Consider the following 24,259-nt stretch of genomic DNA (forward strand, 5'->3'; position numbering starts at 1 on the left):
ATTAGTGGCGCAGCTAATTAGAAATACACCCTGATTGAGTGTCACAGACTAATTAATCATTATAAGCAAAGCAAATATTTATTTTTTGGCGAACCATTCGTTTTGCTTAAGGAGGATCGGCGGTGAAACTTAATACACTATGTTATGATAGCATCATTCTCTATCGCAGTCAGGTGCAATTTAACTGCGCCTATACTGAAATGATGCGCAACGCAACCTCAATTAATTGATAACGTGAACAAGTAAAGGAGAGAGGAGAAAAGAAGCTCCTTTTCAGAACTTGGAAATTCACCTCTTTTCTATGGCTAACTTGTCTTTGCTGGTGGTATTTAAAAAATTTAAAATAATTATTCTTCCAAATTTAAAAAAATTATTAAATCTAATAATATTAAATGTTATTACACTTTTAAATTATTTCTCTCAATATTATACTTCACCATAGGTTTAATTTGTTTCAAATCACAATCTAAATTAATCATTAGTTTTTATTTTAGTATGGATCAGCACCTTTAGGGGTATCTTTTCTTTTATTCATTAAATTTTTTACATTTTACTTTTCAATATTAGGTTATGAGCTCGTTTTCCACTTGAGCGTGTGACTATTTTTAAATATTTAAAATATTTTTGTTTTATCTGCATGTTTATAGAAAATGTTAATTGTATTTTAAACTTTAAGCTGTAAAAAATTTAAAAAAAAAATATGCATACCAGTTATACAGTTTGTTGCTCGGAAGCTGTTCATATGATATAAAAGTAAAAAGCGTAAAAGGTATAAGGTTGTAATAATTTGTTATGGTTAACAATCATTTTCATCAATCATAGCTCTGCTCCAATGAAAATAATTTGGCATATTGCAGCTCGCGAAAAATGAACAAAAAAAGTTCCAGACTAGCACTAAAAAATTCTTCAAAATTCAAATAAGCAGGGCACCTGCAAATAAAATTTGAGGATAAAATTCGTCATCCCACTTTGCTCTCGCAATATTAGCATAAAATTGAATTTGCGGAAGCTCATGTATGACACAATACATCAAATTTGTTAAATTTTACTGCAGAGACGGAAAATCTAATAATGCCAAAATTTAATGAAGAGGCAGACGTGAACCTCTTCACATTGAGAGTGCGAGCTCGATGTGTATAGTCATCGTTGGCTGCCTCAAGCTTTTCTCTCCCTGGTCTTTTCTCCATTCAAATGTTTTACTGCTGTGGTATAAAGTGTATTTATTTTGAACTCAGGTGTGTTTATTCCATTTACTTTTCCACTCATATTTATCTCGTATCTTGTTAGGAAACAAATTGAGTTAAGTTTACTTGATAATATTTCCCTTAAAATATTTGCCAGCAAAATCAATCTTTACGTTTTGTGGTGAATAAACGAGAGATAATTATATAATTCCAGATCTGCGTGTTGAGAAAATGAATAAAAACTATTATGAAAAATTGAAGGAATCTGAAAACATTCTCAGGTGCTTTTCGGGCGCATATTAATTTTGTAAAAGCATATTTCTTAAAAAGTCTAGTTTTATTATCAGTAAACAAAAAAAGACTTGTTTTATTGTTTATTGTGCCTATGAATTTCATGATTCATTGAAAAATCCAAATAGAAGGAAAACTTCAAAAATCCAGCTAGAAAAAATTGACCTCAATATCATAATTACATGATTAAATTATAATTGACTGATATTTCGTCCAGCACGTATTATCGCGCTTAAAATCAAATCAGGTGTATGTCAGAAATATAATTTTATTACTATAAAACGGGTATAAAATTTGGATTTTGGATTAAAAGAAATAATTAATTAATTTATAAATCTGGATGATTTTATGAAAATGAGAGAGCTAGGTTATAAATGTGCGGAAAAAATAAATATATTAAAAAATATATTTTATGTACGATATCTGCAGCTTTAGCTGCAACCTACTTTCAATAATGAATTATTTAGGCGATAAAAATATTGAATATTGTAGTTTTTAGTTATCGCAATTAATAAATTAAAAAATATCCAGAATTAGAATGGGACAGGTTGTTTTTAAGAACTTGTGCTCAGGATTCACTGAATCCGATTCAGTAAAACTTTTTATTTTATTATTTCGACTCCGATATACTTTATAGTAAGTGAAGAAAGACTAAATAATGTCATTTAATTTTATGAACTGAATCAGACAAACTGAATATGTTATTAACATTTAGAATGAATCAAAATTCACGATAAAAATTTGATATATTTAATATGTTATGAAGAATAGATTGACAACTGAATTTATATCAAATTTTCCTTCAAATGTGCATTTATAATAAAAAATTACTGTATAAAATGATAAAATTAAGATGTTTAACTCAATTGTGTTCCTCAATAAAAAAAAAAAGTATATGAGGTATGATGCATGTTAAGAAAAATACAATTTCGCTGCAATTTCGCATGTCTATACATAATTTTCAGAGATTCATTGACTTGCTCAACGAAAAATAATTTAGTAAGCAAAATTATGGCAAAATAAAACAATACAAATCTACTCTAATTTTTTACTTCAAAAGAAAAACTTTAAAGAGTTCAATGAGTTCAACGATGAGAATAAATATGGATAAATAAATTTTATTTTTGATGAATTTAAAAATCTTATTTTTTGAATACTTTCTACAAATTTTTCATGATTTTCATATTTTTAAGTTTTTGTTTGCATTAATTTTTGCTTCAGCATGATTTTTCTAGGAAAAATAGCTTTAAAAAAAGTTATGAACAATTGAAAAGCCTCCTTGATAAAATGAAAAAAAAAGCACCACTGACCCCCGCAGCAGCCAGCAGGCAATAATCTGCATGGTCTGCGAGGAAAGCTCCTGTGTTCTTCATTTCTTATTATGCATTAGGCACGGGCGGTTCTTATTATTTTTTATGATCGTCCTATCTTGTATTAAAAAAAAAAAAAAAAAAAAACAGTTACTGATATTGTTACATACATGAAAATTAAGCTAGCTCTAAAATGCTCTATTAATTTAGAATATTTTGATATTAATTTTTCACTTTATTTCCTTTATTAAAAAAATAATAATCAAAAATAAAATCTTTTCGGGGTGCGCAGAGTAAATTTTTACAGTTCAATAAAATAGTTTAGCTTTGGTCTACAGATGTCTCTAGCTCTCAAACGTGCAACCATGCTGGGAAATAAGGTCGATTTTCGCGCGTCACGAACCATGTGCGTGCGCAGAGCCGCAGACGCCTGTTCTGTCCGCTCTGCTGTTTTTGCCGTGGCTGCTCCATCCATCCTGCGATTCACGTCTCAAGAATTCGATACACACCATACGTTATTTGTTTATGTACAGTTTTACATAGAAAAGGGCCCGTTGCACTTGAAATCGGTGATGCGCTCTGGCAGTTGGTGAAACCGAGTTGGCAAAATGCAGGCAGCCCCGTCGCTGGAGAACGTCTACGGCGCCGTGTCCACACTTTTCGGCAACCAGGACACCTCGCAGAGAGAAAAGGCATCGGCATGGCTCGACGAACTACAGAAATCGGTTTGTCTGCGAATAAATTTTGACCCTTTCCAAAGCCTAAACGTCCGTTCTTGCCGTAGGTCTACGCGTGGAAAATCGCGGACGCGATGCTGCACGAGAAGAAGGACCTCGAGTCGTGCTACTTTGCGGCCCAAACCATGCGAACCAAGGTGCAGCTGAACTTCAACGAGCTGCCCAAGGAGTCGCATGAATCCCTCAGAGACTCGCTGATGGAGCACATTGGCCAGGTCACGGACCAAACCAACGTCGTAATAGTAACCCAAGTAGGAAACGACAAAAATTGTTTGTGCATTTTTTTCTTCAAATTTAAAATTTCAGTTGTGTTTGGCCATGGCTGACCTAGCCCTGCAGATGAACTCTTGGCACAACCCGATAGAGGACTTGATCCACAAATACAGTCAGACCAACGTTTGGCCCCTGCTTGAAATTCTCACTGTCTTGCCGGAGGAGGTCAACTCGAGACTCCTCAGGCTCGGAGCCAATCGGAGAAATGAAGTTACCCAAGAACTCGCAAGTCATTCCAAAATCGTCTTAGAATATTTGGTAGGCCCAGTAAGATCTTAATTTGATTGGTTTTTGAAAATTTCATTCCATTGCAGAAAGCTTGCCTGGTGCAAGGTGCCAACAACCAGCAGCTGAGCATTAAGATTTTAAAGTGTTTTACGTCGTGGATATCCATTCAAGCTATTACGTTGGCAGACATCCCTGACAATCCAATCGTCTCGCACGCCTTCACCATTCTCCTCTCTCACGAAGTAAGTTTTCATTGGCCAGTCGACTTATGTAACCAATTTGCAAGTTGCCAAAAATTTGATGGCTCGCACTTTATTTTACCTTTGTAATAATTCTTCTCATATTTTCAAATAATCCAGTGTTTTCTCCCATTCTTTTGGCTATTTCATTGAAATTAATATCATTGTAAAGCACAAAAATAAGATTTTGAGAAAAAAGCTCTGTAAAAGAACCATTATTAAATGGAATCTTCAATGATTTTTATTTTAATTCTCAAGTTCTCCAATTTTAGAAAAAGATTATTCCTTCTTAAAAATGTTCAATGGAATTTGTTTTGATACATTATATTTTTATTAAGGCGCCCTTTGCTATGCACGACTGTGCGACTGACTGCATTTGTGCTCTGCTGCAACATCTGGAGGACAACAACAACCAGCAAGAGTTGGAAGTGCAAATTGTCGATGCTGTTGTTAGACTAGAAAGTAGTTATCACATGACTGTGGCGGAGGAATCGACAGAAAAGTGAGATTTTTCTGCACTTCTTTTATGGCCAATTCTTACTTAAATTTTCAGATCTTTAAATTACTGCCGTATATTTACGGAATTGTCGGAAGCCATGTTAGACAAAATCATCAACGGATCGTCCGCTGGCAAACCTCACTTTGCTGTTAACACTTTCGATCTGGTCCTCACGTGTGTTGGCCACCATGATTACGAAGTAGCCGAAATCACTTTCAACCTTTGGTACCGCCTTTCGGAGCTACTCTACGTTAAGAACCAGGAAGATCTCTCAGCAATTTTTGTTCCGCACGTAGAGCGACTGATAGTAGCCCTTTGCAGACACTGCCAGATTGAACCAGATCATGTACGGACTTGATAAATTGACTAATTTCAATAACTCCGAATTTTTTGTAGGAGGGTTTGATAGCGGCCGGTGAGGACTTTTCCAGTTTCAGGACTAAAGTGTCAGAGCTTATCAAGGACATGGTTTTCATTATCGGTTCGTCACACTGCTTTCGCCAAATGTTCCTGCAACTGCAATCTCCTGGGATGACCTGGGATGTGACCGAGGCTGCTCTCTTCATTATGCAAGCTGTTGCCAAAAATATTCTACCGTGAGTTTTATTTTCTTAATTACTGATTAATATTTGAAAATAGTGAAATTTTAAATTAATTAAATTTTTGAAAGCAAAAAAAAAAAACTACCAAATTTACTTTTTTACGCTCTTTTTTATATAAATTATTTGAAATTTTTTTTGAACTAATTGTAGCAATTAAATCATTTGCAAATGTAAACCAAAATTCCTTAAATTTCAGAAAAGCCAACCTTTAATATTGTAAAACGGTTGCAATATGGAGATTTATAAATTTGAGAAAGTTTTTAAAATTGATTATTCCAGTACAGTTAATGAAAAGTGTGCTGAAAGCTAAATATTTAATTTTATAAATGACAATTTCATTACAAAAATGTTTGAATTTTTTCAGTGAGGAGGACAGTGTTGTGCCCAAGGTGATGGAAGCAATTCTCACCATGCCTCCTGATGCACACATCATGGTTAGACACACAGCCGTAGTGCTTTTAGGTGAACTGTGTGAGTGGATAGAAAGGCACCATGAATCACTCGGTATGTTCTAAACTTTTTAATTTATATTTGTACTGATTCTTTTCTTGTAGAGCCGGTCTTGAACTATTTGCTTGTGTGCCTTCAACACCCACTCCTTGGATCAGCGGCAGCAAATGCTCTGCAGAATATTTGCAGTGCTTGCAGGGACCACATGAGTGTCCACTTGCGAGGGCTTTTGGAAATTGTCCGGTCGATGAGCACCTTCAAAATCTCAAACGAGGCTGCCATAGGACTGCTGAAGGGAGTTTCAATTATTGTTGGTCGACTGCCAGGAGAACAAATTGACGTAGCTTTGAGGGAAATCTGCAACTGCCAACTAATGCCTTTGTGCCTGCTGATAGAGGTTGGTTTTTTCTTATTTTGCTTATAAAAAAAATGCTTAAGTTTCTTTTTGTTTTGTTTAGGGCGATGTAAAAATTGAAAAGGGCACACAGAGTGATCCAGTTCTGTGGCTTGACCGGCTCAGCGCCATTCTGAGACACACAAATCCTCTGATCGAAAATCCTAATGCGGTGCATCCCTGTCTTGGTGTGGTTGCAGAAGTTTTTCCAGTGCTTTCTAAAGCCCTAGGAAAATATCAAGACAGTCTGAGAATAATGGAACGATGCTGTAGATGCATTAGATTTGGAATCAGATGTGTAGGCAAGCAAGCGGGCCATCTTTTGGAGCCTCTTGTCAAACAAGTAAGTCAACAGAATTAGCAAAGCAGAAAAGACACTAATTTCCTGGTAGATCGTGACGATGTATGCCCTCCACAAACATAGTTGTTTTCTTTACTTGGGCAGTATATTGGTCGACGAATTCGCAACAGAAGCAAACTGCGTCCAAGGCCTATTAGGAATGTTGCAAGCTTTTGTCGAGCCGGCATTTGAGTTGATGAGATCTTCAGGTGGATTGAAAAATAATCCAGACACAGTTGACGATTTCTTCAGACTCTGCGTTAGGTAAAAATTCTATTTTATTTTAAATATATATTAATAATTAAAATATTTAATTTAATAGGTTCCTGCAAAGGACGCCGGTCCCTTTGCTGCAATCAAATATTTTGAATGCAGTTATGGACTGTGCTTTGATGGCCAGCACTCTTGACCACAAAGACGCTAATTCGTCAGTCATGAACTTTTTCTTCAACTTGGTTCACTGTGGACGAAACGGAGAAGTACAAACTCCAATTTCTATCATACCATTTTTATTAAAATTTTATTTTCAACTAGGATAAACCAGACTTCAAATTGAGGCAACAATTGGTCAAGCATATCATGGAAAGTAGTGGGCAGGTCTTGGTGCTCAACCTGATCAACTCGAGCATTTTCTGCCTCCATTCGAACATGCTAGGCACAGTGGCCGAAGTGATTTTTGAAATGATGCTTTTTAATCGAGCAGTAAGAACATATTAAATTGAGTTATAAAGGTTTATATTTTAAATTTTAGGAAATGTGTGTCTGGTTGGAGCATGCCCTGAAGTCTTTGCCCACAACAAATGCCGGCGGCCACGTCAATGCCACACAGAAGCAACTCGTCGACTTTCATAAATTGGTGACCAGGTAAGAAATCTCTATTGAAAAAATTTTATGAAAGCTATAAGAAGACTGGACATTTTGCTGTAGTTTTAATTGAATTGGATAATTTAAGATATTTTTTCTTTAGCAACCTACAACTATTATTTAAATCAATTACTTTTACCTTATCTTGAGTGAAAATGATGTAAATTTGTGTTTATTTTTAATTCCTCAGGGCTGAACATAAGAAAGAGGTGACCCATGCATTAAGAGACTTTGCTCATCTGTTTCACTAACGACTGCTGGGGCAACATATTGCTGCCCTTATCGATTGGTAAGATATTTTTTTTTAATTCTACATTGGTTGACGACCTTCAAATCTGTCAGAAGACGGAAATTGTACCAGTATCATGTCTAAATCTCATTCAACTAAAAATTTTCATTTGTGGAAAAACTTTTGATAAAATTTAAAATATTTGAACAAACAATGCTGTTAAAATCCAAAAAAATCTGATAAAGTGATTGTGTTGTAATTTAAACGATATTAAAATTTTTACAAATAAAGGAAAATGAACCTTTTTTATTTGGAAATGCCACAGTTTTGGCGCAAACTATGTCGTTTGACAATTCAGAGAAAGCATAGAAAGGCGAGCAACAGAATTCATTTCCCCTCCATGCAGTGCCATCAGCTGCTAACATTGAGCCTGGCTGACAGCCACTAGACCACATTAGACTGTCCTCCACGTCAGTTTTGTTTTGTTTGTGAAGTTTGTGTGTGTGACTTTTGACTTTTGCTGTCAGCGGTGCGCCTTTTTATATGTCTCATTGTTTTCGGTAAGTCAAAGTCTTGCTTTTTATCTTTGTTCTGCACAAATAACATTACAAATTTGAAGTTAAAAGTTAAACTGATGTGACATGTATTAAATTTCTCAATCTTATTATTTTTGTAGCAGGGCTTAAAATTAAATAGTAACTCCCTTACAAATAAACCACATATTTAAAAGAAAACTTCGTCCCACATTGCATTTTACCATGAATTTTTGAGGATACAGGAAACTACTCAATAAAAGCCGGCCGCCATGCGCAAGGCTGAATTCCACGTGTATTGACGGTGAATCACTATATTTTCCCAAAAAACGATTTAACATAGAGAAAACGGAGAAAACCATACGTCTTTGAGCTTTTTACCGTGCCACACTGAGATCTAAAAATAAATCTTTCGTGGAGCTGGTGGTTACATTAGGAAAGAAATTTGGGCTGTGCTTACAATTTTTAGAGTGAGGCACTCTTAATTCTGTTCGCAAAATTTTACTGAAAACACAGAAGAAAATAGCATGCAAAGGTCTATTCAAGTGTCAAAAGAAATTATGCCTGGGTCTTCTGAAGCGTGTGATTTAATTTAAGTTACAACTTCCTTGTTCTTAAAACTGTATGCTTAAGCCTCCCTAGTTTAATAATTACTTCTTCACTGATTCAATATATGTTGGTTCGCTCAATATTTGTCAAATAAACATCTCAGATGTTTCTAGAAATCAGTTTAAGTTAAAATATGTATTGAAGCTTAATTAAATTTCCAGTATACACGTTCGCAAATAATTTATTTCGCTTGCAAAGTATTGAATTGACTGCCGCCATCGTTTGCCACCAACTGGTGACTGGGGCAAATTGTTGTACTCGGCGAAGATGCAAAATTTTTATCTAACACATTATAAGGGTCGCGCCCTCTGATTCGGAGTGATATTGTTATGCTGAAGGTCACGATCGGGCGGGGTGATAAGGCACGAATTGGTTTTTCAACTGCCCCTTTCCGTGCATCAGCAACTTTCACGATGATGTGAACTTTGGTACTTTCCACGATATCCCACGCTTCATGCAACATTATAAGCGTAATCTCTTATTATGGTGACACAAAGAGTCACATTTAGTCAAAAAGCCTAAATTTTCTTTCAAATAAAGGAGACGGCGTTTTAGCCCAAATTTTAGTTTGTCCATTTTCAAATCCTTAGGAAGGGAAATGATCTTATTTTAAGTTTTCAACTTAAATGATTCCTTCAAGTAAATTTCTATAAAAAATCAAGATAAAGAAATTTATATTGGCTTTTCAATCAGATATTATTTAAGAAGAAAAATATAGTCCTGCAAAATATTGTACAAAATTAAAACTCTAGGAATTATCTTAAATTTAAGTCTCAAATATACGATTAAGAATCTCAATGAGTTTTTTTTCACTGAAAAAAAACTTTTTATTTTTATGAGAATATGATTAAATATTTTGGATATTTGTATTCAAAATAACATAATTCGTCCGATATATAAATCCAAACGAGTTTTTCACCAGTCGGCACCAGTCTACCAATTATTTCATCTCAACGCTTTTACAGCCGAATCAAATTAGCGCCAGGGAATTAATTTTCATTTATAATTATTTCAATCGGTGAATTTTATTTTGCGTCCAAAATAAACTGTCTGTTGTGCTCGTGCTCGTTATTACGCTTCCAGTCAACCCGAAATGACAAAACTGAATTTATAAAGCTTCTTACGCGCGCAGCGAGTGATGGAATTATTCAGCCTAGCGTTGTGTTGCGTGGTGCGTGCGAGCAGCCCTAATGACTATAAATGTGTTTTGACCGCGCGGCGGCGACTTCGCCACGCACCACACGTAGACTCTTCGCTACGAAGCCAGAGTAGAGCGCAAACATACCAGCGGGAATGTCTCTTAATTAGCGAATGCCGAGCGGAATATGAGCACCGTGTGGGACAAAATATTTTCCTCGCATAGTTTCGTAACTATTAGATTAACTCTTGAGAGCGCAGCTCATGTGATGGCTTCTAGAATTTCGTGGGTTCAAAATAGAGATCAATTTAAACCAAAATATCATCAGTATTGAATATCAGTGAATCCATATTATAGTTTGGGAATTGTTCGTAAAGCGTGCTAGCAAATTAATTATAGAGAAATTATGCAACTGGCACAACGTGGGTGTGTCACAGGTTGCCTAAAACAAAATCAAACCGACTGAACGAGACTGAGGTTTGGCGGATAATTGATTTGAGGTAGACTAAGTTTCATTGGTAAATTTAAAAGACAAATGTTTTTATGAACGTCGTTTATATAATTTGAACTTTCAACATTATATATTAAAAAGTTCAATGCTATAAAAATTAAATTGAGATGAAGAAAATAATTTTAAATAAAAAAGAAAGGATTTTTTAATTAGTTCTCTTATTTTGAAAACAAATTTATGAAAAAATGAAATTAATTAAATTTTTAATGCAAAAAAAAATATGCAAAATATATTTTGTTAATTGAAATTGTGTTATGAATGTTTGAAAACAAGATAAATATTTATCAAATAATTAAAATAGTTACTTGTTCTAATTTGGTGTAATCCAAAGAAAAAAATGTACCAAATTTGACCGAACTCTTTTTTTTTTAATAATTATGTACCCTTTTCCAACTCTGTGGTGGAAAAGGCTGTCGAATCAGGTGCTGAAATCACGGGGACCAGTTTCTGCCAACCCAGATTTCAAAAAGCGTAAAGATGCTCGTTTTACGACATCGGGGTTACGCGCCATACCCTCCATATATCTGACCTAATCAACTCCCCAGCGGCCGGCGAGGGACGTAAAAGTGACAAAGTGCGTCGGAATCCAATTTCTCCCGCGCACAGCTTTCCTCTGAAAACAAAATTTGCATTCTCAGTGAAAAGTCGGGTATTTTTCATTTGGTCGGCTTGAAATTAATGTTCATTCCCGTGGCAGAGATATTTCATCTGAGAGCGCGCACGTCGGTCTTGCTCCTCCACCGCGTCATTCAAACCTGCAATAAAAATGGTCTGTCCGCTCTTGTGTGCGTAACTCGACGACGAAGGTATAGAAAAAAAGAAAGCGTACATAAAATGATACGGGACAGAGCACAAAGGACGTCCTCAGAGTATATTTTAATATCGTGCGAGAGCAATGTTTTGTTGTGTGGCGATGCAAAAGTGCCGTTTCTTAGCAGCGCAGATCGATCTCTCGGAAGGATGGCTTCGAGGGGAGGCGCCTACCTGACTGTCGCCAAGATACACCCCCCGGCAGTCGCCCTGCACCCCCCGCTGTGTGAGTTCTGCTCGCTCTCCCTCCGCTCGCACCTTTTGTCGAGAGAGACGCTGGCTGGCGTGCAATGTGGCGAAGCTTAATTAAGACTGATTGCGACACAAAGAACAAAAACACACCTTCCTACCTCTCGGATGATCTGTCTGGGCACTTGCATTCATTTGTTGATTTGCGCGCTTGTACCTTTTCTTTGCAGCACAAGTGACTCTAATAGAAGAAATGAAGGCACGGAGGCCTTAAAAAGATCTCCTTGTTGACTAGGAACTTTTTATTTTTCCATGCTACACTCGCCCATATAATACAATTTTTTTATGAATAACAGGTTTATTAAAAACATCTAGCAAAATTATGCAACCCGCGCCACACAGAAAGTTAAATTATCTCTTTCTAAGCTTTTCAACTGAAAAAATAAAATTCCTTTTTACGCACGAGGTTTGTGTTCAAGAATTCATTCACTTTTAAAATCAAAAATCGATTCAGTATTCCCTAGAGTAAGATGGTTTTTCAGGTTACAAATATACAAATATACTGAGCGGATTTTGTCTTCTCTCAAAATTTATTTCCTGCCATCATCAATAAAAATTTAAAGAAATTTTGTCAAATATGCATATATGCAAATATGCATATATATAGTAATAAATATCATGCTCTGGGGGTTTTTAATTATTGATAATCACAATTTGCCTTGTATGAACAGAAGATACGCATGCTTGCAAGCAATTTTAAATTTTTGAAAAACGCATTATACAAATAATTATGTACTTAGATCAAATGGTTCTCCGCTCTATCTATATCCTAAATTGTATCGAAACAAAATTAAAATTGCAAAATTTTCAACATTATAATATATTGATGTATAAAACAGGAACATATATGATTTCCCAGAAATGCAAAGAGCACGAGTTTTTTTTTTGTGAAACGAGGAGAATTGTGCTGGGGGTTAAATTTAATCGTGGCTTTGCCCGGGGTCATAGAAGCTTTGCCATTATTGTTGCCATAGCCACAGACGGAATTCGTAGAAATGGACTTCACAAATGGCCTCAGTTTGGCATCATGGCAGGTAATAATTTAATTTGCACGTTAAATAGAGATTTCTGTTTCAAAGCACCTGGAATCATTATGTTAAAACTGTGCACAAAAATTTCATAGAAATTATATTGAAATTTTTAAAATTATTTTAAAAATACCGAAGTACATTTTAAATAAATTTATTGATTAAAAGGAAGTTTAGTTTAATAAGTTTTTTTTTAATAGCGGTATTTAAATTATAAAATGTAGATTCTTTTAGAAAATTTAATTTATAAGTAGGAAAAATCTCATAATTAAATTTATTTTTATGCAATTATCAATAATATTACATAATTGATGAGATAAGCTTCTCCTCAATGTGAGATTTTTTTAAATAATTCTTTATGATTAAAATGACCAATGAACCAAAATATGTCACAAAGCCTTCATCGGTTGAAAATGAAAACTTCGTGTCAAGCGAATAATAATGAAGTGACGAAACGACAGAGTTAGTTAATAATGCCCGGGGGACATCTAAATCAAATCAATATTCCAATTAGCAGTGTAGCAAGAGCAGCGACACACACGGGGCGACCGCGCTCTCGCGGAATGATTTCGATAAACAGAGAGCGAATTCGCAGCTTGTCACCGATAACTATGCGCGGGTGGATCGCTTGCTAAACGAACATGGATGCCGAAGAGGATGTTTAATTAATTGATACATGCCAGTTCGTCTGCTCGTCATAATTCCAATTCTGTCGAGGGACAAAGAACATTCTGGCCGCGCGCGAGCTTTTATTAATTAATGAATTATTGCACTCTGTCGGCGGTTGAAACGGAATTCATTTCATTTTGAAAATCTATACCCGACTTGACTCCACAATTCAATATCTAATTTAATTTGATTCCCTGATTTTCGACATGCTTTTTTTAGGAAAAAAAGTAAAAAGATGAAATCTCTCTTGGTACCAGTTAGGGTTGGGGTGAGCAGATCCTATTTCTCATCAACGTTTTCTGATTCCACCCTCAGATTTCTGCAAATCTCTTATTTCAGGAAATCAACTTTCCCGAAATCCAATCTTATCGCTCACATTACGCAACCTCAGGTTTCGTTCTCCAATTCTATCCAGAAATACAATATCTTTTCAATCCTGAAAATAACGTGATGATATTTTTTCCAACTTGCTAGCAATTCTTTTTTAAAGATACAATTCTCAGCATCACAAAACACAAGAAAGAAAAACAAAATGAATAATGAATTTTTAACTATTTTCAATAAGTCAATGACAAAATAATTTTTTTAATCCCTATGCAGATTTAATTTTTTGGCCTTTGTATTCATTTTAATATATTTGAGATTCTCAATAAATTTGTGACTTTACTTATAAGATCATTGATTTGAATGCCTCAAGTTCATGGCAAAATAATTTAATATTTCACCATTTCACTCCTGTGTCGGTTTGTTTTGAAACTCTTTAATATACTCAAATATTACAATTAAAAACTAAATAATTGTTTAATTTAAGATTGCTTGCCGTTAGCGATGAACCGTTGCTGCAAACATTGGCCTATCAAATTTCTTTGTTTTTTTTTTAATATATTATTTTTTGTTTTATTCCAGTTTATTGGTAGGTTTCCAACCCAGTTGACGCTCAGGAGACCAAAAGTAAAGAATAAAATCTTAACGGCTAAAATGAAAATTTAAAATTTTTATACCAAAGCGTATTTAAGGGACCAGTATTTTTTGTGCGTATTAGAGAAACAAAATTATTTATATTGTTATTATTATTATTTTTTTTTTTTAAGAAGAAGAAAATATATTTTGAAAACATTTTCCTTTTTTGACTTACATTACATAATGACAAAGATATTATTATATTAAATTATATGTTGAAGTTCTCAAACGGATCTAGAATTTTAATATCCATAATTTAAATATTGAGACGTAACATTAACAAAAGGAAAAGAATAATTCTCCGAGGCTAGAGTGGGGAGTGAGTCTCTATTCAATCTTAACTCTCCTGCGGTCTCACCTGTGCGTTGGTTGGCCCGCATAGCCGAGAGCGCGGCGCACTCTTTTTTATTTGGATGCCGTCGCCATGAATTTAGATTATATTAGCTCATTGTGTATTGAAGTTTTGGCGAAGTAATGCACCGCTGGGAAATAAAAATAGTGGAAATAATGCCGCTCCGCCTGCGGCCTGCTCGCTTTATGTGAACTCGGGCTGCCTGCGCGCCAAAGTAGCCTCTCCGGGGCCACTATCACTTTTCCGGGGAAAATACCTTATGGCGGAAGAAAATATTAGAACGCGGGCGCGCACCCCACACAACACACACGCCCAGGCTTTACGGCCGTTACAGGTATTCACTTATTAATGCGGTATAGGCGCCTCACACACCGAGAGCCTAAAAAACAATTTCAACCGGCAATTTCGCGAGAGGCCATGTTATTGTGGAAATTGGATGGCGAAATGGGTCCTGTGTTATGTTGTTTAGTAATTTAAATTTATTTTATGATGCACTTTTGAAATGTCCTTCAGTCAATTTTATTGAAAATGTTCCTCCTTCGGTAATTTTAGTTATTCTTTCATATGATTCTTGAATAAAAAGTTTCAGCTTTTCCTTGTTGTGATTCTTGATTTTTTCCATACTCATATAGAAAGCACTTATCCTGCCCTTCTTTGTTCATCGAGGAAAAGCCAACATCAAACATTTTGTATCAACTACCAACCTTTTGATTCAATTGATCTTGAACTTCTTCTACAAAATTATACGTCTTTTAAAATAGATTAAATATTTTGAAAAATATCATATAATGCATGACATAAAAAATAAATATTTTAGTATTATAACAATGATAATGAGTAATCATTTTGATTTTTATGACATAATTAACAAATACATACATAGATAAGATGCAGCCACTGATATGTTTTGAAATTATTGAATTTTAATTTCCCTCCAGACTCATTTGAGAGGCCGAGAGGACTCTAACAAGGAATGTTTATGAAAATAGATTAAATTGATGGCAAAACTCAAAACACTCACTTTTTTAGTCTAATATTGCTGAATAAAAATCTACAGTAGCACGCAAACAAAAATTTCACCTTTTTTAACATTATTTCCAATATAATTAAAAAAGCAGTTTAAATGGGAAAAATTTCAAACATTAAGAAATTTTACATAATAAAATAAAAATTTTGTGAAAGTTGTGGAGTTCTCAAGATTAGAAGAACTTGCACATCAAGTTTCAAAATAATCTCCAACGCAAATCTTTCAAGTTATATGTCTCATCTCATATCATAGATTATAGTGGAAGAGAACGTCGTCATGCACTTTCGAATTGAGCAATAAATTATATATAATATATGTGTATCGCAAAAATCGGATAATCTCGCTGCCGCATTTATGGATTTTAGTAGCACGAAAGAGCAGTTAGTGTTGTATATCAGTGCAGGCATCAAGAAAGTGACTTTGGTGAACTCGCCTGCGGGTTGAGAATTGCTGCTCCTCTCCCGCAGCACATCCTCCGCTTTGGAGAGATACATACAGCGCCCGGCTTTCCTTCCTTCCTTCATTATCCGCGAGCAAAGTCTTAGCTTCTCTGATTATGCACATTACGCGCGAATCCTTTTCCTTATACTTCATTATTGCAAAAGACGCCGCCTCCGCCAACTCTCGACTGGGTGCGTATCAAAAGTCAGCATCTTTTAACTTTTCTCATCTCATTATTCTGTATTTGTTTTGGCACAAAGGGATTTACCACTGGCTAGAATCGACGTTCTCGTGGCTAAAAGAGAGCAACTTCTCCATCTTCACTCTGCTGAGCCAAAAGGGGAACATCGCCAATCTTTACTGATTTACATAAGTCTAAATCAGTCTAAATTTAATATGCATAAATAGAGTTAACTGAAAAACAACAACATTTATTTAGATTATTTCTAGATTTTAAATTTAAAAAAAAAAATATTTTAAATTTGATACAAATTTTTAAATTTAAAAAACATTTTGATGTTTATTTTATTTTTCATCAACATAAGAAATTATTATTTAATATTTAGAAAAATGGGTTAAATAGATTGTCAGCCTTTTCTATATTAAATGTTTTTAGATTGCTGAAGCGGTTAATTTTTATAAAAAAAGCAATACGCTTGCAACCTCTATACTTCAAAAATGAATGTGATTGGTCATAATAATTGTTTGTTTGGGACGAGTGCATTAAATGTATTTATTTTACTAAATTTAAATAATTAATGTCAAATTGGCATTTAATCTAGTATTTGTCTTGCTAATTTCATAAAAATTTTAGGTGTTAGGCGAATTTTATGATACCAATATGCGCAACAAATATTTCTACCGCTTAATCGCCATGTCAATTTTCCCGGCTGAAGATTGGTGGCGTTCCCTTACGAGAAACTCCCGTCGTCGCTCTAACTTGTCTTTAATTGCGGCGAAAATCCTTACTCGGCAGCTGCAATTAAAATTCTGCTCTCCCACAAAACGTGTATACGTAATCTTCAGCCGGCGATCTGCGCGTTGCGACTCTGAGTTTCTCTCCCTGTTGAAATAATTAAACACAGCAGCGGCCGTGCGATCTGCATTTTAATGGACGCGCAAAAGACGGGCTCGTTTGACGGCTCCGTTTGTCCCCCGACCTAAAAGCAGCGGGCAGGGCAGAAAAAAGGGCAACGTATTTTACGCTCCGCCCTTTTGGCATTGTGTTGTGCTTGGGCAAAATATAAATAAAAACGCGCGCACCCCCCGACCCTTTTGTCTTTTTCCTCAAATATAAAATGTACGTTATATGAAATCAACTCACACAATATTTTAATATGAGGCCGGCAAAGAATGCAAATATTTCATTCTAAAAAAAAAAAAGATTGAAGAAATGAAAATTTTTGTAGTAAATGAAAAAACAAACAAACATTATTGCAACACAAATAATATTTTTATTGTTCTGGTATTTCTGATAATAAGAAGAGACACAATGACGGACAAGTAAATAAATCATCTCATCAAAGATATTTTAAAAGCTAAGGAAATCATTATTATTATAGCACAATATTTTGACAAAATTGTGTATTGTCAATGAAATAAATTTTTTTAGTAAACAACAATTTGGAAATAATTATGATAAGCTCAAAATTTGAGCACCAAACTCAATGCAGCCATTAAAATGACTGAGGCGAATGGAACCTTGCTGTTTGCATTGTTGCAGTAATCCTTGTCTGTACATTGTTGGCAGTTTATACATGTTATATCAGATCGGGGTTTTGGCAATTTATTCAAGATGTCGCAAGTTTTCTCTCCTAGAATGGAACAGCCACGAAATGTGAACGTTTCTTTACCCGCTGGAAAATATTGTTTATCAATTCCTCAAGAAATTAAAAAACATATTTTGTGCTTACCAGTTAAAGTGACCTTAGTACAAGCGTCTGAGCATGTGTTGAGGTCCAGTTCATCGATTTTAGCAATACTAATTCCCATCGCAGTAACGGTGCGTTTAAAAGAAACTTCACAGTCCTCGAACAAGTTTGTTTTGTTCAAAGGCTCAAACTTGACATTATTGCATCCTGGGTCAGTAAGAGAATTGCATGTATGGCACTTAAGTGCATGACCTTCAATGAACGTGAAATATATTATTAATAATTTAATTACAAAAAAGGTATTTTTCAATAATTAAAAAAAAAATAAATTAAGATCCGAGACTAGATTGCAGTAATAATTTTAATTTCCTGCTGTAGAATTGATAAAAAAAAATCAAACCTGTTGAAATAAAGAGTATGAAGAGAAGGACCCTAGTCTTCGGGGCAAGCATTTTTGGCTAACTTATCCAATTCAACATTCAGCAATTATATATATATTGTTCTACTAGTATATGATAAGGTACCAGACACATGCAAAGATAACAATTCAAATCAGGCTTAATTTTGTGGAATTCCAGACCACAAATTAATCTAATCAAAATAATAATAATAGAAACAGCGTTTTCAGATAAGGAAATTATCAAAAACGTGTGGCGCGCACTATATTATCAGGAAAAAATCTAAACCTGGACTTTTTTGTGAGAATTTAGTTTTTTATTAAAAATTTCTTATGAAACATAATTATAGAAAAGAAAAAAGATTTGTTTTGAATTTGATTTGCTAATTTTAAGTATGATTTGCAATTAGACTAGCTTTCATCTTTAATGCTAAACAGAAAAATACTTGTTATCTTTTGTATTTCATTTTCTTCTTCTTGAACTGGTTGCTGGATTGCAATTTTTTAGAAGGGCTAAAATTTTAGAGTCAACTTCCTCTTCATCTACCCCAACTGCAGTCAATTTCGCATTCTCTGTGTTGTTTGCTTTTTCCTATTTCTGATTTCACGTCGACGGAGCGGCAACTCTTCTGCTGGGGGCTATGAAATTTTCAAGTGATTCAATGCGAGAATCAATAGTGCGGCCGTGAATAATGCAGAATGCAACTCTGGTGTGTGGCGTGCGCGAGAAAGCACAAACCTTTGACGTGTCAGTCCCCCGAAGGGCGACTGATCATGCTCTGCTCTAGCACGGATTACACAAGTCGCGGCACCGAGTCCCCTGAGAAGTGCAATCCCAGTCAGCTTGCATGACAAATAAAGTGAAACACAAAAAACGCAAAAGGTGCGCGACCTTGCGTCCTTTTCACTATCACTCCGCCGCTGTCACATTCGAATTTACGCAAATGTGCGGCCTTTTTTTCGGCGTCGACTTTTCCCCTGTTTGTTAAAAAAAGGTGAAGGCTTGCAGTTAAAATCATTATATTTCCCTTTAGCCAAGTTGGGTTTTGTTTGAGTGGTTTCAACTCTCGAGAGGATTGCAAAAGAAATGTGTGCGGAGCAGCAGAGAGAAAAGTTGCTGCGGGAGGATGGGCCGGAAAATGGAATTAAAAAAGCTGCAGCCTCTCTCGTTCTCGTCCTATTGCGCTTTTCCGACGGAATTCGAGAGTGGGTCTTTAGCATGGAGGAAAATATGACATGCGAAAAGCACTGCCGGGGTTAATTGCTGGGTTGGGAGTTCTCTGCTTTCCGTGCCGATTTTCAATTTCGTCTCGTGTTCGAATAAGAAAGGGAAAAAGCCGTTCGCACTTGCTTTCATTATTTTCGCCTGCCGAAGTAGAAAAAGAAGTCCCCGAGGATGCAGGAGCAAAGCCTCCGATCGGGGGAATAAATTCAGGGAGGTTCGACCTATTTAGGGATTTTGTTCAGCGTGTGGGTCACGTCCCTGTTGCCCCTTGACTTCTCTGCTGCGTGTGGGTTTCATAAGGAATGACAATTGTGTACGGCTCGTGTATCATTATTGCTTCAGGCGAGGCTATTCCGATCGACTTTCAAATCAAACACAATTGCAAACTGATATTATGCGGTATTGCTACCAATTGAAGGTGAGTTGTAAATAATACACATTTTTTTTTATATTAATTGTTTTCACTAATTGACTGTAAATAAAAGTGATGTGCAATTGGACAAATAACAACCAAAATAATATATCTATAATGGAAAAATTTTATAGTTCAATGTTTTCTTTTTTTGGAATATAATTAATTTATGAGCTCCTCTCGCGCTTTTGCCTGCCAAGGCTGCCGCGTTTCTCTGATTCTATATTGGGCATTGAGCGGGCTGAAAGAAAAGTCCGAGGCCGATTTTTTTCAATTGCCGATAGAGCCAATACGAGCGCCGAATTTTCGTTCCTGACGAAATGTGTGTTGCTTGGACTGCTTAATTAAATAAATAAATGCGTTAAAATGTTAAAACCATTAATAATTTTACTTCAGGGGCCCTCAAATATTTAATAGTTATTGTTTGATATAACAGCAAAGATATTTTTCGCCAATAAAGAAAAAAATATATAATCAATTCAAGATAAAATATCCAGGGTAAAAAGTCAGAATATAAAATATTCAGGGAAATAATTATTTCCATCTGTATAAAAAATCATTAGTATCCAATCTGCTAATATAAAATATTGTCTTTTACTTCTCACATTACCTTTACAAAACTCTAAAATAGCATTTGGCGTTGATAATTTTTCCAACGAAAATACAGTCATGCCGAATCCGTATTATTTCATCAGGGACTTTTATTCCAAAATTTTCACTAAAACGCTTCAAATAATATGTTCCAGACCGTCCTTCCACGTTTTAACATTTTAATGAAAGCTGATAAAAATCTTGCACCAACTCGCACGTATTGCAAAAAGCATTTTCCACGAAAAACGTATTTCAAAAAAGAATGCAAATATTTCATTCAAAGAAGATTAAAATATCTTTTGAAAAAAATTTCTAATTTGTAATAAATAAAAAAAAATACAACACAAAAGAAATTTTTCTTGTTCTGGGATTTCTGATCAAATAAAGAAGAGACACAATAACAGACAAGTAAATAAATTATATATCATCAAAGATATTTTAAAAGCCATAGAAATCATAATTAGTTATGCCACAATACATATTTTGAGAAAATTGTGAATGGTAAATGAAATAAATTTTATTTAGTAAACAACAATTTGGAATTATGATAAGCTCAAAATTTGAGCACCAAACTCAATGCAGCCATTAAAATGACTGAGGCGAATGGAACCTTGCTGTTTGCATTGTTGCAGTAATCCTTGTCTGTACATTGATGGCAGTTTATAGATAAATCAGATCGGGGTTTTGGCAATTTATTCAACATGTCGCAAGTTTTCTCTCCTAGAATGGAACAGCCACGAAATGTAACCGTTTCTTTACCCGCTGGAAAATATTGTTTATCAATTCCTCAAGAAATTATAAAAACATATTTTGTGCTTACCAGTAACAGTGACTTTAGTACAAGCGTCTGAGGATTTGTTGAGGTTCAGTTCATCGATTTTATCACGAAGTCCCATCGTAGCAGTGGTGATTATAAAAGAATCTTCACATTCCTCGAACAAGTTTGTTTTGTTCAAGGGCTCAAACTTGATGTTATTGCATCCTGGGTCAGTAACAGAATTGCATGTATGGCACTTAAGTGCATGACCTTCAATGAACGTGAAATATATTATTAATAATTTAATTACAAAAACGGTATTTTTCAATAATTAAAAGAAAAATAAATCAAGATCCGAGACTAGTTTGCAGTAATAATTTTTATTTCCTGCTGTAGAATTGAAAAAAAAAATCAAACCTGTTGAAATAGAGAGCATGAAGAGAAGGACCCTAGTCTTCGGGGCAAGCATTTTTGGCTAACTTATCCAATTCAACATTCAACAACTATATATATGGTTCTACTAGTATATGATAAGGTACCGGATACATGCAAAGATAACAATTCATATCTGGCCGGATTTTGTGGAATTCCAGACCATAAATTAATCTAATCAAAATAATAATAATAAAAACAGCGTTTTCAGATAAGGAAATAATCAAAAACGTGTGGCGCGCACTATTTTATCACGAAAAATCTAAACCTGGACTTTTTTGTGAGAATTTAGTTTTTTATTAAAAATTTCTTATGAAACATAATTATAGAAAAGAAACAGATTTGTTTTGAATTTGATTTGCTAATTTTAAGTATGATTTGTAGGCTCGCGCATTTTAGTCGGTTTTTAGCGTCAAAAAGTCGACTATTTTTAGTTGATTTTACATAAATTTAGTCGCCTTTTTAGCTGGTTTTTGCCAAAATAGTCGGTTTTAGTCGATTTTTAAATCTGATTTTTTGAGCCTTAAAATACATGAAAATATTATTTTAATCGATTTTTTTGGATTGCATTAATAAATATCCATTTTTGGAAGCATAAATCACCCATTTTTCATCATTTTCAAATTTCCTAGCTATACAGCAATTATGCAGAACTTTGTGATTTTATCATACGTTATACTGAAAGGATACAATTGCTGAAACCATTGAATTTTCGTAATATTGTATTGAAATATATATTTTGAAGATAGTTGAACATGGTAATTTAATAAAATACATATCTGCAGCCTCAGCACCTCTGCAGAGGAAGAAGCACGAGAAAGGTGCCACGTGTGTCGGCGAGCTGCCGATGCGACTCGGCAAACCAAATAAATGAGCCTGACGCACGTTTAAAAATTAAATTTCCCTACCTTGGAGGCACGGTGATAGTCCATGGTCCGTTTGGGGTCCTCGGCAGGTCGGCTTCGTCCTCCATCGGCTCAAATTCGGCGAGATACGGGCCGCCCATGCACCGAGAGGCGACTTTAGTTTTTGTTGAACTGAACACTTGAGAATCTCCTCCCTCCATCCTGCTGGCGGTGGCCGCTGCTGTTTGGAGCTCGAAGACCAGAGCGAACAAGTCAGGACAGGGATGAGATGAGAGATGTGAGATGTTTCGCGAGAGGCTGGCAGAAAAATAAAAATGACATCGCGCCGGCCGCCGATTGAAAAGATCATAGTGAAACGCGTTTAAAAAATAATCTTCATATTATTTGCAGAAGAGATAGATGATGAAACGAATTTAAGTTTTATGCCTGCCTCTCTCACGAAACATCTCTCATACCTGTCCTGACTTGTTCGCTCTCAAGCTCCAAGCAGCAGCAGCCACCGCCAGCAGGGTGGAGGGAGGAGATTCTCATGTGTTCAGTTTCAGTTCAACAAAACAAAAGTCGCTTCTCGGTGCATGGGCGGCCCGTATCTCGCGGAATTTGAGCCGACGGAGGTTTTCGCCGACCTGCCGAGGACCCTGAATGGACCAGGAACAATCGCCGTGCCCCTAAGGTAGGGAAAAACCGCTATCTAATTTTATTAAACGCGCACCGTGCTCATTTTTTTTACATACATTTGTCACACCGGCCCGTTTGCATATATAATGTAATATAATTAATTTATGAGCTCCTCTCGCGCTTTTGCCTGCCAAGGCTGCCGCGTTTCTCTGATTCCATATTGGGCATTGAGCGGGCTGAAAGAAAAGTCCGAGGCCGATTTTTTTCAATTGCCGATTGAGCCAATACGAGCGCCGAATTTTCGTTCCTGACGAAATGTGTGTTGCTTGGACTGCTTAATTAAATAAATAAATGCGTTAAAATGTTAAAACCATTAATAATTTTACTTCAGGGGCCCTCAAATATTTAATAGTTATTGTTTGATATAACAGCAAAGATATTTTTCGCAAATAAAGAAAAAAATATATAATCAATTCAAGATAAAATATCCAGGGTAAAAAGTCAGAATATAAAATATTCTGTATAAAAAATCATTAGTATCCAACCTGCTAACATAAAATATTGTCTTTTACTTCTCACATTACCTTTACAAAACTCTAAAATAGCATTTGGCGTTGATAATTTTCCCAACGAAAATACAGTCATATGCCGAATCCGTATTATTTCATCAGGGCCTTTTATTCCAAAATTTTCACTAAAACGCTTCAAATAATATGTTCCAGACCGTCCTTCCACGTTTTAACATTTTAATGAAAGCTGATAAAAATCTTGCGCCAACTCGCACGTATTGCAAAAAGCATTTTCCACGAAAAACGTATTTCCGTTATTTTCCATCAGTGCTGGCAAAAATTCATTTCCTCTCCCGTGGCCTCTCTTATTCGAATACCTGTTCGGAAAAACAGCAATAAGCGAGCATTCCGCAGGGCCATTCCAGGGCCAAGGCGGGTGCACCGGGTAGTAAAATGGAGGCTGCGTGTGTTTCTGTGGTGTGTATTTTTATGGGCCACTCTTAAATTCGAGCTGTTCGGCAAAGCGTAAAGTATTCGAACGAACATCATCGCGCCAACGGTTATTGAATTTGAAAGGACATTCAACGACCAGCAGAGCGTGCGGAACAAGAGAG

General features: G+C 35.4%; 5 protein-coding genes across 7 annotated transcripts in view; 3 read left to right on the plus strand and 2 right to left on the minus strand.

Moving 5' to 3' along the window:
• The first annotated feature begins 3,213 nt into the window (after positions 1 to 3,213).
• On the plus strand, positions 3,214 to 7,936 carry LOC132194336 (transportin-3). The gene is made up of 15 exons (XM_059615522.1): positions 3,214 to 3,510; positions 3,570 to 3,773; positions 3,829 to 4,053; positions 4,110 to 4,265; positions 4,601 to 4,764; positions 4,816 to 5,107; positions 5,158 to 5,357; positions 5,728 to 5,867; positions 5,918 to 6,210; positions 6,272 to 6,550; positions 6,600 to 6,811; positions 6,870 to 7,026; positions 7,082 to 7,249; positions 7,299 to 7,411; positions 7,602 to 7,936. Exons 1-15 carry the CDS (start codon positions 3,394 to 3,396, stop codon positions 7,660 to 7,662), a joined length of 2,781 nt encoding a protein of 926 aa, XP_059471505.1. The 5' UTR covers positions 3,214 to 3,393; the 3' UTR covers positions 7,663 to 7,936.
• A 142-nt stretch (positions 7,937 to 8,078) lies between these two features.
• The window catches only part of LOC132194337 (CUGBP Elav-like family member 2), a 277,639-nt gene continuing 261,458 nt past the window's right edge, over positions 8,079 to 24,259 (plus strand). The window contains exon 1 of the mRNA XM_059615532.1: positions 8,079 to 8,200. Within this exon, the coding sequence (XP_059471515.1) occupies positions 8,184 to 8,200 (17 nt within the window). The 5' untranslated portion in view covers positions 8,079 to 8,183. The remainder of the gene's footprint in view (positions 8,201 to 24,259) is intronic.
• Positions 17,405 to 18,340, minus strand: LOC132194286 (uncharacterized). The gene is made up of 3 exons (XM_059615457.1): positions 18,239 to 18,340; positions 17,881 to 18,090; positions 17,405 to 17,823 (listed from the first exon to the last, which is right to left on the minus strand). The coding sequence occupies exons 1-3, from the start codon at positions 18,288 to 18,290 to the stop codon at positions 17,612 to 17,614; spliced, it is 474 nt and encodes a 157-aa protein (XP_059471440.1). The 5' UTR covers positions 18,291 to 18,340; the 3' UTR covers positions 17,405 to 17,611.
• On the minus strand, positions 20,448 to 21,781 carry LOC132194344 (uncharacterized). The gene is made up of 3 exons (XM_059615542.1): positions 21,638 to 21,781; positions 21,284 to 21,490; positions 20,448 to 21,225 (listed from the first exon to the last, which is right to left on the minus strand). Exons 1-3 carry the CDS (start codon positions 21,687 to 21,689, stop codon positions 21,017 to 21,019), a joined length of 468 nt encoding a protein of 155 aa, XP_059471525.1. The 5' UTR covers positions 21,690 to 21,781; the 3' UTR covers positions 20,448 to 21,016.
• The window catches only part of LOC132194341 (tyramine/octopamine receptor-like), a 56,791-nt gene continuing 55,308 nt past the window's right edge, over positions 22,777 to 24,259 (plus strand). For all 3 annotated transcript variants that reach the window (XR_009441533.1, XR_009441532.1, XM_059615539.1), the window contains exon 1: positions 22,777 to 23,191. Coding sequence is in view for 1 of the 3 variants with exons in the window: in XM_059615539.1 (XP_059471522.1) it covers positions 23,094 to 23,191 (98 nt within the window). In the remaining 2 variants the exon portion in view is untranslated. The remainder of the gene's footprint in view (positions 23,192 to 24,259) is intronic.

Source organism: Neocloeon triangulifer, unplaced genomic scaffold (assembly GCF_031216515.1).
Source record: "Neocloeon triangulifer isolate White Clay Creek 2 clone unplaced genomic scaffold, ASM3121651v1 ptg000006l, whole genome shotgun sequence".
Classification (NCBI taxonomy): domain Eukaryota; kingdom Metazoa; phylum Arthropoda; class Insecta; order Ephemeroptera; family Baetidae; genus Neocloeon; species Neocloeon triangulifer.